This window comes from Elephas maximus, chromosome X (assembly GCF_024166365.1).
Source record: "Elephas maximus indicus isolate mEleMax1 chromosome X, mEleMax1 primary haplotype, whole genome shotgun sequence".
NCBI classification, from domain to species: Eukaryota; Metazoa; Chordata; class Mammalia; order Proboscidea; family Elephantidae; genus Elephas; species Elephas maximus.
In genome coordinates this window covers 26088009-26106994 of record NC_064846.1, presented here as the reverse complement: position 1 = coordinate 26106994, position 18986 = coordinate 26088009, and the positions used below count along the sequence as shown (strand labels likewise).

The 18986-nt window shown below is 45.5% G+C and overlaps 1 protein-coding gene across 1 annotated transcript; it reads left to right on the top strand.

Annotated features, from left to right (window-relative positions):
• The first annotated feature begins 214 nt into the window (after positions 1-214).
• Positions 215-18699, top strand: RBMX2 (RNA binding motif protein X-linked 2). Its single transcript, XM_049871242.1, has 6 exons — positions 215-279; positions 476-591; positions 1746-1797; positions 3912-4041; positions 6340-6517; positions 8093-18699. Exons 1-6 carry the CDS (start codon positions 215-217, stop codon positions 8593-8595), a joined length of 1044 nt encoding a protein of 347 aa, XP_049727199.1. The 3' UTR covers positions 8596-18699.
• Positions 18700-18986: the final 287 nt, after the last annotated feature.

Below are 18986 nucleotides of genomic sequence, written 5' to 3'. Positions count from 1 at the left end.
GGGATTCTGTGACAAGCCAGCCTAGCACTCTTGCCCCATTTCACAGACAGATGGCGCAGGAGACTAGAGAAAAACTCCTTCCGGGAAAACGAAGCACACGGAGCTAGAAAAATCGCTTTCACAGTCGTGCGCAGGCGCCACGCCCCTGGCGCGGTCGAGCTTTTCCGGCGCATGCTCCGCCGCCTCCAATGAGCGCGAAGCGCCCGGGCTGCGCATGTGCCGCGCAGCCTCACCCGGAAGACTAGGTTTCGGTGCAAAGCGGGGACCCACGAAGATGAAGTAAGGCCCGACTTTCTTCTGAGGAAGCGGGAGCTGCCCGCCGGGAGGTGGACCACGGGGTCTGGGATGGTAGAGCGTCTGCGGGGCGGAGGGGTGAGAGAGGCGCGGAGGCTAGAGAGTCCAGTCCCCCTAGTTTTGCTCTCCCTTAGCTCAGCCCGGACCTCACTTACTTGTCTCTCTTCCACCCTCTCTGCAGCCCTTTGACTAAGGTGAAGCTGATCAACGAGCTGAATGAGCGGGAGGTCCAGCTTGGGGTGGCCGATAAGGTTTCCTGGCACTCCGAGTACAAGGACAGCGCCTGGGTCTTCTTGGGTGAGTCTTCTGGCTGCTTCCTGACATTTCAGCATTCTAGCTCTTCGCCCCTGCCCACATTTCATCATCCGCTCTTACTGACCTGCTGTCTGCTGTTAATCCGATTTTATATCTTTTTTCGCCCTCATTTCTAGTTTGCTTTCCCTGCCAAATCAATGCTCGTGAGCGTTCCTGTTATTGTGTGCCATTCACTTTCCTGAGAGCCTTTCACGGGCTTCTCAGAGATCATTTCTGTACCCCCGCCTCATTCCCGTTATACAGCTGAGGAAACTGAGGCTCAGAGAAATTAACCGGCTTCCGTAAGGTCACATAACTAGCAAGTGGAAGCAGCCAACCGCCCTCCCACCCCAAACTATCACCTTTCAAAATTCATTTTTCTTATCTAATTAGCTCCTGAAGAAACCCTGTTGGTGTAGCTGATAACCAAAGCGTCGGCAGTTCGAATCCGCCAGGCGCTCCTTGGAAACTCTACGGGATAGTTCTACTCTGTCCTATCGGGTCGCTATGAGTCGGAATCGACTCGACGGCACTGGGTTTGATTTTTTTTGTTTGTTTAATTAGCTCCTACCTTCTGTCCATGGCCATATCACCATCCCTAGATTCACTTTATGTTGTAACTATTAATTGTGCTAAGCACTTCATATACACTGTTTAATTTGTGTAACAATCCTGTGAGATAAGTACTAGTATCTCCATTTTACAGATGAGGAAGGAAACATGGGGGGCGGGATTTATTTCCTATGAAATGCCTAACAGTTATCTTTATAATCCTTAGTGTTTGTGTGGGTGGGGTTAATATGAACATATTTAAGCTGATTTTGGATCTTAGCTATAAAATTGTGGGTAAAGAGCAGATGAATTCAAAATAAGTTTGTGGAAACAGTTTTGTACTGGAAACTATCTGCTTCATGAATAGAATTTTGGGTGTGAGGACTGAGCTATCTGATCAGCCTGGTTAAGGGTGACACACACCTTTAATCGCTTCTTTTTCTGTACTTCTGCACCTTATACGTACTTCCATCTTTGCATCAGACTGTACGTTCTTTGAGGGCAGGGCCTGTGGCTTACTTTCCTTTGCACCCCAGTGCCTGGCTCAGTGCATGGTATGTAATAGACACTTGGTAAATGTGCTGAAATATGGTTTCCTCTTCTAGGAGGGCTTCCTTATGAACTGACTGAAGGAGACATCATCTGTGTGTTCTCACAGTAAGTCCCCTTTCATTTCCTGCCTTCTTTTTCTGTTGGTGTTTTCCTATTGATTTTATAAGAGCCCTTCACGTATTAAGGATATTAACTCTTTGTTATAATGCTTTATCATGTGTTATGTTGCCGTGGACTCATTTTTAAATAATTTGATATGTTATAATACGTGACCATCATTATTCTTTCTTGTTGCTCAAATTGTTCCAATTTGAGGGTCACTAGGAACCCTGTTGGAGCCCTGGTGGCACAGTGATAAAGAGCTCGGCTGCTAACTAAAAGGTCGGCAGTTCACATACACCAGCCGCTCTTTGGAAACCCTCTGGGGCAGTTCTACTCTGTCCTATAGGGTTGCAGTGAGTTGGAATCAACTTGAAGGCAATGGGTTTGGTTTTTATTGGATAGGAGCCCCGTCAAGCCAGCTTCTGTATTCTTTTTTTTTTGACTTCTTATTATAACTTTTATTTTGAAATAATGTCAGACTTAAAATAGGAAAGTTGTAGGGTAGTATAAAGAACGTCTACCTGTATCCCCTCCACCCAGATTCCCCAGATGTTACCATGTTATCCCATTGGTTTTGTCATCATTTCTCTATCCAAATCCGTCGCCACTGAGTCGATTCTGACTCATAGCGAGCCTGTAGGACAGAGTAGAGCTACCCCAGGGTTTCCAAGGCTGTCATCTTTACAGAAGCAGACTGCCACATCTTTTTTCCCACAGAGCAGCTGGTGGGTTCGAACCATCGATCTTTCATTTAGCAGCCAGGTGCTTAAACACTGTGCCAGCAAGGCTTCTTATTTCTCTCAATATGTATATACAATTTTATTCTGAACCATTTGAAAGTCACTTGCAGACATGGTGCTCATTTATCCCTAAATTCTTCAATATATATTTCCCAAAAAGTAAGGACATTCCCTTGTTTAACCTCAGAACAGTGATCAAATTCAGGAAATCAACACTTTGCATAATATTATTATCTAATCTATAGACTTTATCCAGTTTCTCCAGCTGTCGTGATAATGCCCTTTATAGCGAAAAAAAAAAAAAAGTTACTTTCTGGCCGTTTAATCTGTTAGATAAATTATAAATACGTTTTCCTAGTTTGTCATTTGCCTCTTGACTTTGCTTATGATTTGTTTTGCTCTGCAAAATTATTTTCCTTTTATTATTTTTTATTTCCTGCATTCATTTCTTTATATGTTTAAATTATATGGTAACATTGGTTTTTTGAGGCATGTACAGTTGTGTGAATTTTAGTACATGTTTAGATTTGTATAACTGCTCCCACAATCAGGATGAATAACAGCTCCATCCACCTAAAACTCCCTCGTCTTACTCCTTTCTGCTCATGCTTCAGTCTTCCCTCCTCATTTTTATTTGGTTACATTTATCAGCCTTTATTGTTTCTGGATTTTGCATCATAGTTAGAAAGCATTTCTCCTCACCCATCCAGGTTATAAAGGAATTCACCTGTGTTCTTTCCTATTTTACATTGAAATTTCTGATCCATTTAGAACTTATTCTGGTATATGATGTGAAGTATGGATCCAATTTTACCATTTCCAAATAGCCATCCAGTTGCCCCAACACCGTTTATTTAAAAAGTCCATTTTTTCCCCAGCAAATTGGGATGCCATCTTTATCATATACTAATTTTTCCATATGCACTAGGATCTCTTTATCTTCTGCTTGTCTAGTCATGTGCCAGTACCACACTAGTTTCATCATAGAAGCTTTTTACTGTGTTAATATTTCATAGTGTTAATATTTATTTCTAGTAGTTTTTTTTTATTAAAAATGTTAATTTGTTAATTGATGCATGAAGTTCTGTGACTTTTTATGTATTAGGACTTTTTTCAATGTAAAGTAATGCTCTTCATCCCATTTAATGCCTCTTTTTGGTCTTGAATTCTTCTATGTTAATGTCGCCACCTAGTTTTTTGCTTGGGTGTTCCTGCTATGTCTTTGTCTAACTTTTATTGTCAACCTTTCTGTATTATCCTGTTCTAGATGTGCCCCCTGTCTGGCCTATATTATTATTTGAATTTTGTTTTTTAATCCAACCTGAAAGGTTTTGCATTTTAAGTCAGCCATGTCTTGCTCTTTTATAAAATAAATAGATATGGAGAGGTTGTTAACATTAATCTCGTGAGGGACAAGAAGACTGGAAAATCCAAAGGGTTCTGTTTCCTCTGCTATGAAGACCAGAGGAGCACAGTCCTGGCCGTTGATAACTTCAATGGGATCAAGGTGAGTGTGCTTATTAAACAGATAGGCTGGTCTTTTCCTGTGTTTAGGGGTTAGGTTTTATTTTCCACCTGGTTCCTACTATGCTCAAGGATAGTACTGGTCAGCTGGGGAGAGAGATGTGGGGACACACTGGCCAGGAAACGATTCCAGAAAATTATCCCATTGGCTCAGGACCTTGCCAGGGCTTGTTCCTTTTCCCCATCTTTGATCTGTTAGCAGACCCTCTCCTCTCCCCACCCCCAGCCCCCACTTTCATTTCTGGTGCATTGGAGAATGAATTGATTAACAAACACTGCTTTTCCATGCTGGCCTGTGTCAGGGAATTGTCAGAAGTGACTCATTCTTCATTTTTGCCTCCTCTGGCCCCTCTCACCTTACAAGTGAGGCACTGAGCTGAGAGAAGGGGACGGGACAAGTCAGGCTTATTTGTCATCCACACGGTCCCTGCACTCATTTAGGAAGAACACCGCAGCTGAGTGAGCATTGTCATAGGGTTGGGGTGACTCTTGACTTGGAGAGCTTGTCACTGATTGGACCAGAAATGGAACCCCCAGAGACTGTAGGACAGGGTGGGATAGAGTTCTGTGCTTGATTTTTAAGGGAGCCAGCTGGTTTCCTTTATGGCATATCACTGTGAAAGGAAGGTTTTCAAAAATACTTTGAAATGGGGAATACGATAGGTGACAGAAACTGCTCAGGCTTAAAGGTAATAATAAAAACATGTTCTTATATTGGAAAAATGGATAAAAGCCAGAGTTTTCAGATTCTGATAGGTTTACCTATAGAATAAGTCTGTGTCTGCCTGGAAATAGAATGTTTTTGTTTTAAGCAAGGAGTTGTTTTGTTGTTGTTGTTGTTGTTGTTCACCTGGTGAGCTGTGATTTACAGCAGAGATAATCAGCATGAGCTAATTGTCCCTGTCTGGTGAGGGTAGAGGCAGGAGTGAGGGCTTATGAAAAGAGAATGCGGTCTTTTCTAGCTTCCTTCCCTGCTTCCAGCTATTGGTCCGACTGTGGCTCATCCTAATTGCTGTGCCAGTCAGCTGAGAAAGCAGCCATAGGTCGCATTGAGCTGGATTTTGGGGATCCCTTCTAGCACCCAGGCTTTTCCAGGGACTGTTTGTACTGTAAACAAATGTCACAGATTAGGGTAACTCATTTTCCTGAGACTTACGCTTTGGAGCATGCATCCCAACCTTTTGCACTATGGCATGCGGGGGTAAACCTATGGAGGCTGCTGGGACAACTGTTCCTGGCTGCCTGGTGGCTGAGTGTATTAATATGTGGGTATACGGTGGTGAAGGAGCCCTGGTGGCGCAGTGGTTAAGCACTTGGAGGCTAACTGAAAGGCTGGCAGTTCAAACCCACCAGCTGCTTCACAGGAGAAAGATTCTGCAGTCTGCTTCCGTAAAGATTACACCTACTCCTCATTTATCGACTATATTGTTATCCAACACTGCACATTTATGACAATAGTGAAAATCAACTATCCAACTATTTAATGCGCTAACAACGGATGTCTGGAGATAACCCTTTCATGACCAGTGGGAATATAGTGCCCACCTATTATTTTCCGCCTCTTGGGTCCAGAGGGACATATTCCACATAATATTTTGTGGTGTGATATGGTCATCCGCCATTTTCGCATAACACCAATGTTTACATAACGACCTGGTCTTTGGACCCTTACCATGTCAATAAGGGAAGAGCGGAGTACAGCCTTGGAAACCCTATGGGGCAGTTTCTGCTCTGTCCTGTAGGGTCGTTATGAGTCAGAATTCCACTTGACAGCTGTGAGTTAGGTTATACAGTGGTGGTTGAGCGGTAGAATTCTCGCCTTCCATGCAGGAGACTCAGGTTCAATTCCTGGCCAGTACACCTCGTGCAGCCAACCACCTGTCTGCTAGTGGAGGTTTGTGTGTTCTATGATGTTGAACAGGTTTCAGTGGAGCTTCCAGACTAAGATGGACTAGGAAGAAAGGCCTGGCCATCTACTTCCAAAAATCAGCCAATCACAAAAGTCCAATTGCAACCAATCACGGAGATTGCACAGGACAGGGCAGCATTTCATTCCATTGTGTGTGGGGTCATCATGAGTCAGGGGCTGCCTCGATGGCAGCTAACAACAAACACATGTTGTGATACACCAGTTAGGCAGGTCTGCTTTAGAGAGTTCCCCAGAAATATAGGTAACAGGAAGGTAATGGATATGGTTCAAACTCTGGTTCTCTGTGCTGGGGTCAGATAGCCTGTTTGCTGGGCAAGCTGTCTATTCTGAAACATTGTCCGTCTTGCCTAGATTAAAGGACGAACCATCCGGGTGGATCATGTGTCTAACTACCGTGCTCCAAAGGACTCAGAAGAGTTGGATGATGTGACCAGAGAGCTCCAGGAGAAGGGCTGTGGGGTGCACACCCCCCCACCAAGTTCGTCTGAGGGCTCTGATGATGACAAATCCACAAAAAAGCACAAAAAAGGTGGAGTGTTAGACCCTAGAGACGATTCTGGGTAGTCTTAAGTGCCTGTTCTTCCTAGCATGTGCTAATAGTTGAAAATCAACTCGTGTGGATAAACCGTATTTAACAGAGGGAGGGCCACAAAATGTGTCGTAGTCTAGGACTACCAGGGACAGACCTAATCCAGCAAAGTCAGGTTTACTGACTTGCTGCATCGAGGAAAGCCACACACCAGAGAAACTGCATTGTCTCACTAGACAAAGGACAAGTTAGAGCTACGATAGTATTTGAGGAAGGTGGTGGGGTTTAGGTGAAGTCTAAATGCAAGTGAGCCATAATAGGCTCAGAGCAGAGCGGAGCTGACCCAGGGGCCTGTTTCTCGGAAACTACAAAGTGAAAGCGAATGTGTAAAGTGTTCGGAAACCCTTTGTCTCTTTTTTTTTTTTCAATAATACTGTTTCCAGTGAAAGTTTACATAGCAAATGAAGTTCCCAACATTTTTCACAATGTGTTAGCATTCTCTTTAATTGCTTTCTGGTTGTTCCATTTCCAGTGCTCTAGTTTGCCTGCAGAAACCCTTTCTCTTAAGCTGTGCGCCTGGGCTGCTGCTGCTTCTGTCTGTCAAAGTGACTGAGCTCCTTCACCCTCATTGTATCATTTCAAACAGCGAATGTGTTGATGGTCTGTGCTTTTAGGGCACCAGGCTTCTCAGTGAGTGAGAAAGCAGGAGTCCCTCAAAAAAGGTGGGCATCAAGACGCTCGACAGCTTTACCATGTCCTGGCAAGAAATGTCCTTTAACTCTGCAGCTGGCTTGCTCTGGGCCTGTGAGCCTAGGCTGATGCATGGCAAGGCTGACTTTTACTTTCTCAGTCCAAGACAATTTTTACTTTCTCAGATGTAAGAAGCAACATAATTTAGGCTGTTTCCTCGGAGAAATAGTAAATGTTCAGTTCACCTACTTTTCAAACTTAAGAACGGGAACCACGAAATCGAGATTCTGAAGTCTGCAAGTAACTACTTTTGTCACGAGCTGTTTGATATTCAAAGTAATTTACTGCTACATCTGTTGATTTGGTTAACCACAGTCCGCTGTACTCCTGAGAGCTTGAGGAAGTTCTGTTCTGAACAGTATAACCAAAGCGGTATGCAGAGGTGGGATGGAGTTACATTTTGGGTGGCTGAATGTTGATAGTGGTCAGACCACTAATACCCCATAGATCCAGTCAGATAGAGAGCTGGATCGCAACTGGAGGTCAGAGGGTCCCTGCCTTCCGGCAGAGAGGCCAACTTACCTCGGTGCCTCTTAAGACGGGGGAATTGACTAATACAGCAGTGTTCCCTATCTAAGGTGACAGATAGCCAGCTTGGCTTTTCTGAGGCACTTTTCTAGAAGTATTGACTCTGGCTGCTACACACTGCTGCCAGCAATGTTTTCCCTTTGCATATTCCCCCTCTCCCAGTGCATGCACGGTTTTGAACTACAACACCCACATTTGACATAATGTACTCAGAGAAGAAAGGAACTTTCTTTTAAAAGGAATTCTTTATTTTTTTTTTTCTTTTCTTCTCGTCGATTGCTCTTTTTCCCCCTCCAGACAAAAAGGAAAAAAAGAAAAGAAAGAAAGACAAAGACAAGACTGACCAGGAGGTCCAGGCAGAGGCACTATCCTCCTCTTCATCACCCAGGAGCAAGATGATGAAGGAGAAGGAGGAGCCTGGCTTGAACAAGCACTGCAGCAAGAACTCAGAGAGGGCTCAGAAGGCAGAGTCCAGAGAGGGCCGGAAACACCACCCCAGCTCCCCTGAGGTCAGGACCACCTGGCGCGATGGAGCGGCAGACCCGGAGAGGGAGCCAAGGAAGGAGAAACCCAAGCAGGAGCTCAAGTCTTCGAGCAGGAGGGAGGAAAGAGAGGAGAAGAACAGGGATCGGGACAGAGGTCGCAGCTCAGACACACACTCTAGCTGGCCCAACGGTCGTTCTGAAGGGCATAGTCACAGGAGTAGAAGTAGGAGCCGAGAGAGATTCCGTAGGCACAAGAGGGCCCGGCATTCCCGAGACTGGGAGGCCTCTAATCCCAGTGACCGCAGGCATAACTGACGCCACGGCCTGCTCAGCCACTCAGGAGTTTGGGAAATGAACTGTGATTTAAAAATGCAGTTACGCTTTTTGCTTTTACTATTTCCTGTGTATAAAATCTCTGGGGCTGCATTTTTTAAAATTCCTTGACTATTAGTGGGAGAGGGCTGTAGTTTCAACAGCCGAGAATCCTGGGTTAGCACAATCCATTGTCCTTGGGAGTATACTTGTATTTATCAGAGTGTGCACCCTACGTTTTGGTTCAGAAATATGGCCCCTGAGCCTGTAGAGCCCAGTTTATGATGAGATTGCCAGGAAAGGGAGAATAACCAGGCAGTTCTAGAATCCTGGTTTCTGCGCTAGCTGTTTAGAACCCAGCCTTTGCAGGGGGCAGGTAGAACTATAGAGAGGCGTGACTTACCAGGCTAGGACAGCTCGGTGCTAATGTTCTTGAGATCAGCCAGCTACCCTCCCCCTCTTTTTTTTTGTCAAACTTTTTTTCTGTTGATCTGTCTCTCTCCATCTTCTCTTTCCCCCTTGCAATTTATTTATTTATTTATTTGTTTTTACTGAGGGGAAATTTACTTAATATAAAACTGATACTTTAAAGCAAATACCGCAGCGGTATTTGGACAGTCACAGACTTGTGCAGCTACCACCTCTATCTAGTTCAAAACCTTTTCATCACCAAAAAAGGAAGCGGCTCATTAAGCAGTCACTCCCCGTTGCTCCCTCCCTCAGCTGTTGGTAACCAGCAGTCTGCTTTCTGCCTCTGTGGATTTCCGGGTTCTGGCTATCTCATGTAAGTGGCATCACACAGTGCGCAGTCTTTTGTGTTTGGCTTCTTTGTTTCACCCAAAGGAGCTCTAGTGGTTTAGTGCTCAGCCGCTCACTGATCGGACCCCCCAGCCACTCCACGGGAGAAAGCTGTGGCACTCTGCTTCCGTAAAGATCCAGCCTTGGAAACGTTATGGGGGTAGTTCTGCTCTGTCATATAGGGTTGCTATGGATCGGAATCGACTTGAGGGCAGTGGGTTTGGTATTTGGTTCTTTCACTCAGCATGATGTGTTCGAGGTTCATGCATTTTCAGAATTTCATCTCTGTTTATTGGTAGACGAGACTTCATCTCTCCCTATGGCTGAATAATAAGTACTCCATTGTATGTATATACCCTCCATTTTTTAAAATAGTATTTTATAGTTTTCAGTGTGAGTCTGGTACTTTGGGGTTAAATTTATCCCTGAGTGCTTTATACTTTTTGATGCTATTTTAAGTGGAGTTGTTTTCTTACTTTTTGGCTTATTCTGTGCTTTAGATATAGAAATAGAAATGTATATTTTTTCAGCTATACAGAGGTATAAATCACTTGGCATATAATTTACACATTTAACGTGTACAATTAAATGGTTTTGAGTATATTCACAGATGTGTACAACCATCACCACAGCTAATTTTAGACTTATTCTCATCACCTCCAGAGGAAACCCTGCACACTTTAGTTTTTACCCCCCTCCACACACATCCCCTCCAACCCTGATCAGCCACTGATCTCCTTGCTGTCTGTAGAGATTGGCCTATTCGGGACATTTCAGTCAAGTGGAATTACGATATGTAGTCTTTGTGTCCGGCTTCTGTCACTTAGCGAGATGCTTTCAAGGCTCATCCATGTGGTAGCATGTATCAGTATTTCTTTTCTGCATGTGTAGCATTCTAGTCGATGTTTCTGTCACAGTCTATCCATGCCTCAGTTGAGGGACATTTGGGTGGTTTCTGCCTTTTGCCTAGCCAGCTCCCTTCTTAGGTTCCAGATGGACCAGGCTACCTTCTGGGTTTAGTCTGCTTTTCAAGTAAGCTGTTCTTGCTGGGATAGGAACACTTTGCCGCTCCATTGCGTATCTTTCTGGTCTGCTTGGCATTTGTTTCTCATTTGAGAATCTTCTTCTATTTTATCAGTCCCTTATGAGCTTGGTAGAAGATAGTTCGCGGGCCCTTAATACCCAGGATGAAATGAAGATTGAATTTCTGACCGTGCAAAACTGAGGATCAGACCCTTACTGGTGAGCACCAAGTTCAATGATCTTATGTGTTAGTTTGGGTCTTAGATTAGATGCGCAAGAATATATTGTGGAAAACACTTATGAAGGAAAATGGGGAGGAGTCTGGAGGAGGCAGGGAGAGCTGTCAGGCTGTCTGCAGGTCTAACCTCTGTGGAGGGGAGAGGGAAGGAATGAAGAGTGGGTAGGCAAAGTCTTGGACTGTGGTGCCATTCTGAGAACGTTGCAGCAAGATCATACACAGTTGCCTGCCAGACGAGTCCCGCTAGATCAGCCTTGGTAAGCACGGGTTCCTGTTGGTGGGCGTCCGTCTCAGCCACTGTAGCCACTCTGCTCACTACCTGTTGTACCAGTTTCGTGGTAGCCAGTGGAGAAGGCCTACATCACCTGGCTGCGGCGTTTTATTTGCATGGCCATTCAGTGCCTGTTCCATGGTAGGTGTTCTCTGGTGGGTGTTGACATGTGATCCTAAAATCACACACTGCCTACTCCCATATGCCCATCCACATGCCTGTACACCAGGCCTCCTTATCTCTGACACTCCAGTCCTTTTCCTTCCAGACTCCCAACTAGATGGCCAGACCATTGGCTCAGTCCCAGAAATGTGAGTGAATATATATATGTATATATCATGGGAGAAACCCTTGGGGGCAGTTCTGCTCTGTCCTATACGGTCACTATGAGTCGGAATCGACTTGCTGGCGTGCAACAAATATATATTAAATAAATGTCCTTACTTCAGACTGCTTTTTCCACACCAAGTAGATGGTCAAATGCACCACTTGCAGCTTCATCCACTGGACAGAGTTGCCCTCTCCGCCCTGAATGTGACTAATGCAGATACCAGCCATCTTAGTGTGTGGCCATATGCAGAGCTGACCCATCTGTAAACCAAGCTTGGGCATTTTCCTCCTTGAGCTGGTTTTACAGGAACCCCCCATATGGCCATAGATACAGAGATGTGATAGGGGCCGCCACCCCTGCATCCTGTTATCAGGATTCGTTGAGTTGGTTCTGACTCAGAGACCCAGTGCACAACAGAATGAAATGCTGCCGGTCCTGCACCATCCTCACATTCGTTAAGCTTGAGCCCATTGTTGCACCCACTGTGTCAGCCCATCTCCTTAAAGGTCTTCCTCTTTTTCTCTGACCCACTCCTTTACCAAACATGATGTCCTTCTCCAGGGATAGGTCCCTCCTGATAACATGTCCAAAGTACATGAGATGAAGTCTCGCCATTGCTTCTAAGAAGCATTCTGGCTGTATTTCTTCCAAGACAGATTTGTTTGTTCTGGCAGTCCATGGTATACTCAGTATTCTTCACGAACACCATAATTCGAAGGCATCAGTTCTTCTTTGGGCTTTTGTATTCATTGTCCAGGTTTTGCATGCATCCTGTAGGTCTTTAATAATGGCATTAATCTTCTCCATCCCCCCTGGGATGTAGTATCGTCTTTGATTTATTTATCAGGGTTCTACCAGAGGAACAGCCAGTAGAAGGGGTGTGTGTGTGTGTGCGTGCGTGTATGTGTATGTTGTTGTTGGGTGCCATCGAGTCGGTTTCAACTTACAGCGACCCTATAGCACAGAGTAGAACTGCCCTGTAGGGTTTCCAAGGAGCGCCTGGTAGATTTGAACTGCCAACCTTTTGGTTAGCAGCCAAGATTTATTTCAAGGAATTGGCTTATGCAATTGTGAAGTCTTGCTAGGCAAGTTTAAAATTTAGGGCAGGCTGGCAACTGGACAGGAGCTGAGGGTGCAGTTGACAGGTGAATTTCTTCCTCGGGGAAGCCGTAGTTTTGCACTTTTGGCCCTCAGTGATTGGATGAGGCTCACCCAGATTATCGAGGATAATCTCCTTTATTTAAAGTCAGTGACTGTAGATGTTAACCACGTCTACAAAATACATGCAGAGCAACAACATCTAGATTAGCGTGTGGTTGAGTAAGTGGGTACTGTAGCCTAACCATAGCGATGCTGTGTATGTCAGAGCAGAACTGTGCTCCATAGCGTTTTCAGTGGCTGATTTTGGGGAAGCAGATTGCCACGCCTTTCTTCTGAGGCACCTCTGGGCAGACTGGAATCTCCCATCTTTTGGTCAGCAGCCAGTTGTGTTTACTGTTTTCACCAGTCAGAGTAGACTCCATGGCAGCTGGTCACTGGTTATTGCCTAGCCAAGTCAACACAAAACTAACCATCACGATTTACTGTCTTGTCCATGGGGGGTGGGGCAGTTTCAGAGGTTTCCCCTCGGCCTTCCTCACTGTGATAGCTCTTACCCTACAGGCCAAGGGCCCACGTGGGGGTTACTCCAATGACCAAGTGTATCAATTCCAGTCACACTTGGGGACCGGGAAAATGAAGAAGCTGAGGGAAGTGAGCGTGCTGGCATGGACATAGTATGTGGGGCCCAAAACCCCACCGGAGGCTAGTGTTCCACAGGAGGCCTAGAGGACACCCCATTTACCAAGGCCATGAGGAATGCACCGGTGCAGGGGGCCCTGGTATCACCGAGAGGTTCAGAGGTGCTCTCCTCTTCAGTCAGGCCAGGGGGTTAAATCCTGTGTCCTAAGGAACTGGTCCCCAGGTCTATGAATCCTTGTTTTTCTATCCAGCCTTGTATTTTGGACCTCTTGATATGCTGTGTGCCATCTAGTAGATTCCGATTCATAGCAACCCCAGCGTAGAGCAGCCCCATAGGGTTTCCAAGGCTGTCATCTTTCCAGAAGCAGACTGCCACATCTTTCTCCCATGTGGAGTGGCTGGTGGGTTCAAACTGCCGACCTTTGGTTAGCAGCTGAGCGCTTAGCCATTGTGCCACCGGAGCTCCTTCCTCTCTAGCTAAAAAAACCCAAACCTGTTGCCATGTAAGTTGATCCTGACTGATAGCGACCCTATAGGACAGAGTAGATCTGTCCCATAGGGTTTTGAAAGCTGTAATTTTTTTTTTAAATTTTTATTGTGCTTTAAATGAAAGTTTACAAATCAAGTCAGTTTCACAAAACCTTATATACACCTTGCTGTATACTCCTAGCTGCTTAAAGTGACATCTTTTCTTTTTAACACTTTAAAGAGGTCTTTTGCAGTCAGTGCAATATGTCTTTTGATTTCTTGACCGCTGCTTCCGTTGGACGTTGATTGTGGATCCAAGTAAAATGAAATCCTTGACAACTTCAGTCTTCCCTCTGCTTATTATCATGATGTTGCTTATTGGTCCAGTTGTGAGGATTTTTGTTTTCTTTATGTTGAGGTATAATCCATACCGAAGGCTCTGGTCTTTGATCTTCATCAGTTAAGTACTTCAAGTCCTCTTCACTTTCAGCAAGCAAGGTTGTGTCATCTGCGTATCGCAGGTTATTAACGAGTCTTCCTCCAATCTTGATGCTGTGTGTTCTTCATATAGTCTGGGTTCTGGGATTATTTGCTCAGCATTCAGATTGAATAAGTACCATGAAAGGATATAGCCCTGATCACGTTCTGATTTAAATCATGCAGTATCCCCTTGTTCTGTTCAAACACCTGCCTCTTGGTTTCTGTGCAGGTTCCACATCAGGACAATTAAGTCTTCTCCCAATGTTATTAAAAATCCGACAAAACCCTGTTGCCGTGTAGTCAATTCTGATGCATAGTGACCCTATAGGACAGAGTAGAACTGCCCCATAGAGTTTCAAGGAGTGCCTGGTGGATTTGAACTGCTGACCCTTTGGTTAGCAGCCGTAGCACTTAACTACTACACCACCTGCAATGCTGTTAGGAAGCTTTAAATTTTATTTTTAATTTTTATTGTGCTTTAAGTGAAAGTGTACAAGTCAGACTCTCCTACAAAAACTTACACACACCTTGCTGTGTACTTCTAGCTGCTCTCCCCCTAATGTGACAGCACACTCCTCCTCTCCATTCTGTATTTCTCCTGTCCATTCAGCCAGCTCCTGTTCCCCTCTGCCGTCTCATCTCCCCTCCAGACAGGAGCTGCCCACATAGTCTCACGTGTCTACTTGAGCCAAAACCTCACTCCTCACCAGTATCATTTTGTCTTACAGTCCAGACCAATCCCTGTCTGAAGAGTTGGCTTCAGGAATGGTTCCAGTCTTGGGGTAACAGAGGGTCTGGGGGCCATGACCTCTGGGGTCCCTCCAGTCTCAGACCATTAAGTCTGGTCTTTTTATGAGAATTTGAGGTCTGCATCCTACTGTTCTCCTGTGCCATCAGGGATTCTCTGTTATGTTCCCTGTCAGGGCAGTCATCGATGGTAGTCAGGCACTGTCTAGTTCTTCTGGTCTCAGGCTGATGTAGTCTCTGATGTATGTGGCCCTTTCTGTCTCTTGGGTTCGTAATTACCTTGTGTCTTTGGTGTTCTTCATTCTCCTTTGCTCCAGGTGAAAGCTGTATGTAATCTTGGTGGAAACACTGCCACTTCTTTCTCCTGTGGAGCAGCTGGTGGATTCAAACTGCCAACCTTTAGGTTCGCAGTCAAGCGCTTAACGACTGTGCCAGCAGGGTTTCTTCCTCTTCATCTAGCACCCTTGAAATCCAAACCCGGGGCTCTCCATTGACTCCTGCCTGTACATGCCAGCTAATTCCTGCCACTCTTTGGTGCCTTTGGTTTTAGCCCTGGTTATCAGCTTTTTTTTTTTTTTTTTTTTATCAGCTTAGTAATCAGGAGAGGAGCTCGAGACAGTTCCTTCAGGGGCACTGGCTGCCTTGTCTGGGAGTGGCCTCTGCAGAATCTTCTGGCACAGGGGAAGTGCTCGCTCTTAACTAAGGCAGAGTGGGCCACCTCTGCAAATTGAATGTTGGGCAGGAGTGTCTGCAGAGCCAATACTCTCAGGGGTGTCCATCCAGATGTCCCTATTCCATGTTTCAGGGTCCAGGTGTTCCCAGCCAAGGCCCTGACTTCAAAGAGCGGACCTGTGATGTATTCAGTGGGGAGCATCTAATGTTGGTCAGCTGTGTCGTCCGTCCCTCCCCCTCCACCCCGTGCAGAAGAGGGCCTCTGTCAGCTGCTGCAGAAGCCCTCTGGCTCTCATGTAGTCTTTAACCATGTGTTAACTGTCTCGTTATCCTCTGCAGGATATCAATACAAGTCCATGGTGTCCAGCTGTCTCCCTCAGGTTTGTAAGCCTTGTTCCTCCTGTATTTGTCAAGTCTGAATCAGTGTGCCTGCCAGTGCATTCTCTGTTTTCTCAGGTCATCAGCAGAGAAATCTTTAGCAGCTGGACTGCCACCCTGGGCCTGGGGCTCTCCGTGCCCCACATACCCTACAGGATGGTACCCGTTCTGTCCACCAGGCAATGGGTGAGACAGGCCCAGAGCCCTGTCTTCCTGTCTCCTGTTTTCTCAGACCACCCCTGGTACCCCTTGGTATCTGAGGAGCAGGTGCCAAGATATGGGATTAGACATGCAAGAGCTTTTTAAGGGAAAATACCCAAGAGGTTTTGGTAATTAACACATAAGTCTGTCTCCTTTTGCTTCCTTTAGCCTTTTGGGAAAGGTCCCTAAGTGGTGCAAATGGTTTGAGCTTGGCTGCTAACCTAAAAGTTGGAGAGGGAGCCAGAGGAGGCTGGGAGAGCCGTCAGACTTGATGCAGCTGTGACCTCTGTGGAGGAGAGAGGGTAGGAAGGAAGGATGGGCAGAAGTCAGATTGCTGTGCTTTTCTCAGAATGTTTTTGCAAAGCAAATGGGTGTGTGTGGGACAGGCAGTCCACCGGGGGCCTCGAGCACCCCTGCGTGTTCTTGGGGAGTGTCTTAAACCGGAAGGCTCATTCATCTCCCGCTAGGGAACCATTTCTGTAACTAGTCACATGAACAGCTAAGTAGGGCCAAGGTGACCCCAGTATGACTACTGTCCAACTGCCTGCTTCTCAGGGGAAGGGGCTGGTTGGTTGGCTTATTGCTCAGTAAGTGCTAGACCCTGGGCTTCTCAGCTGCAGTGCAACCCCCTGTATGTGGGGTATCCATCTGAACCTGTCACATTGTCCTGGGGGGCTTGGGGACAGGGGAACTGGCAAAACTACACTGATGCTTCTGCTGGTTGTTGGGTTGTCAGTAATAAGCTGTCTTTGCTCTAACCCAGTCTGTCTACTTTCAACACCTATGGAACAGTGGTAGGCTTACTCCTTGCTGTCCTGCATGAGCCTGGGGGTCCTCCTGCCGGCATCCCTGACCCAAAGTTGCCTGTTTGGGGAGTCCTGTGTCTTCCAGGAATGGCCTGCTTTAGTACCTCTGCCACACTCAGTCACTGGCTGGGAGCAGTCTGGGGAAGTGTGGCCTGGGTGCAAATGCAGTGGTCGGTTTCAGCGGAGCTGGATGTTTGAGCTAAGCAGCTGGGGCCATCAGCCGACTGTAGTCCCTGCAGTCAGAGATCTGAGAGGGTGGCCTGGTCTGAAACAACCAACTAGCCACTGGTTTTCGTGAACCTTTGGGAACAGGGAATGTTTACTTGTTCCCTTCATGGGGTGGGGGGAGAGTTTCACTTCACAGAGGACAGTTGGAATCCACTGGTGGACAAATTCCCAGCTGAACAGCTGCATTGAAATGCTTATTAAGAATGCTTTTTTTAGTGCTTGTGTATCAGTATTTGATGTGGCCTAATTAACACATGGAAACCCTGGTGGCGTAGTGGTTAAGTGCTACGGCTGCTAACCCAAGGGTCGACAGTTCAAATCCGCCAGGCGCTCCTTGGAAACTCTACGGGGCAGTTCTACTCTGTCCTATAGGGTCGCTATGAGTCGGGATCGACTTGACGGCACTGGGTTTGGTTTGGTTTTGGTAATTAACACATAAGTCTGTCTCCTTTTGCTTCCTTTAGCCTTTTGGGAAAGGTCCCTAAGTGGTGCAAATGGTTTGAGCTTGGCTGCTAACCTAAAAGTTGGCAGTTCAAACCTACTCAGTGGTACCGCAGTCTATGGAGCAGTTCTGCTCTGTAACATATGGGTCGCCATGAGTTGGAATTGACTCCATGGAAACAAACAACAAGAAGCCTATTGGGGCATGTACCAAACTTGGCAGTTTATGGACTCATTGAATCCTAAACGGGAAAGAATCCTTATCTGGACTCCCTTCTGTAAACATGATTGAAGCTCCCTCTGAAAGGAATAACCTGCTCATTGTCTAAATGGTATGCCAGTGAACTGTACAGCGTTCCACGCTGTGCTGTTGTGACCAAGGAACAAAGTCCACCATTTCCGGGTGTCTTATAATTGATCTGAAAATGTAAACTCCGAAGATGTAATTTGGGGTGTGATTATTTGCACTACGAAGGATTTAACCTGGAGTTCTTCCTGATTTTTGCAAGTGTTATTGGAAACTGCATCAGAGAATAGATGATAAAAGCAGGTCATAGTTTTCAGTAGGAAACAAGCAACAATTATATTTGCGATCAGCATTTGGTGTTCTATAAATTATGGTCAATACTATGTCAGGAAAAAGTGGTTGCAACATCAATCAGTAAAAATACTCAAATCATGTGCCAGGTCGTATAAAAAGGCAAAACCGAATGATCCGTGTTAATTATGTTACCTCTAAAGTATACACTTATCACACAAAGGTATAGATGTTGTAATTGCGTATTTAATCCAAAACCAGTATACTCTCTGTGATGAACATTAGTTAAAATTTTGGTTACTTTTGCCCAGTTTAGAATTTAGAAAAGTATTTGGGGGATGATAAAAAATGACCTAACCTCTTCAAGGAAACCCTGGTGGTGTAGTGGTTAAGTGCTACAGCTGTTAACCAAAAGGTCAGCAGTTCGAATCCACCAGGTGCTTCTTGGAAACTCTGTGGGGCAGTTCTACTCTGTCCTGCGGGGTCACTATGAGTTGGAATCGACTCGACGGCAATGGGTTTCACCTCTTCAAAGAAGTTTTGAACTAATGGGTTGCCTTTTTTCTGTACTGGCTGTATATTTTTAAATTTCCTTGTGGTGAAATATATGTAACAAAACCTTTGCCATTTCAACCATTTTGTGGGTGCAACGCAGTGACATGAATTACATTCCCCATGTTGTGCAACCATTGTGGTTTCCAAATCTGGATGTATATTACTTATTAATAAAAAAATACTAAAAATTCAGATTAGTGTTTGTCATTAATTGTGGACCTTTAAAAAAAAATGATGCTGCTGCCTGCGATGAACGGCAGTATGTAAGGGCAGGAATAAGAAGTGAGCAAATGAAGGCAGTCATGTTTTGGGATAGGTGGTATTTAGGCAGGAGAACTGCCTGCCACTCTATTTGCTAATATTCAGGTAACCTAACATTTATGGACTAGAAATACTGCATAAAGGGAGTTTACTTGTCTAGAACTGTTTCCCCAGGGAGTTCTGGATAAGGCTGGCACTTTACTCTGACCTAACTTCTT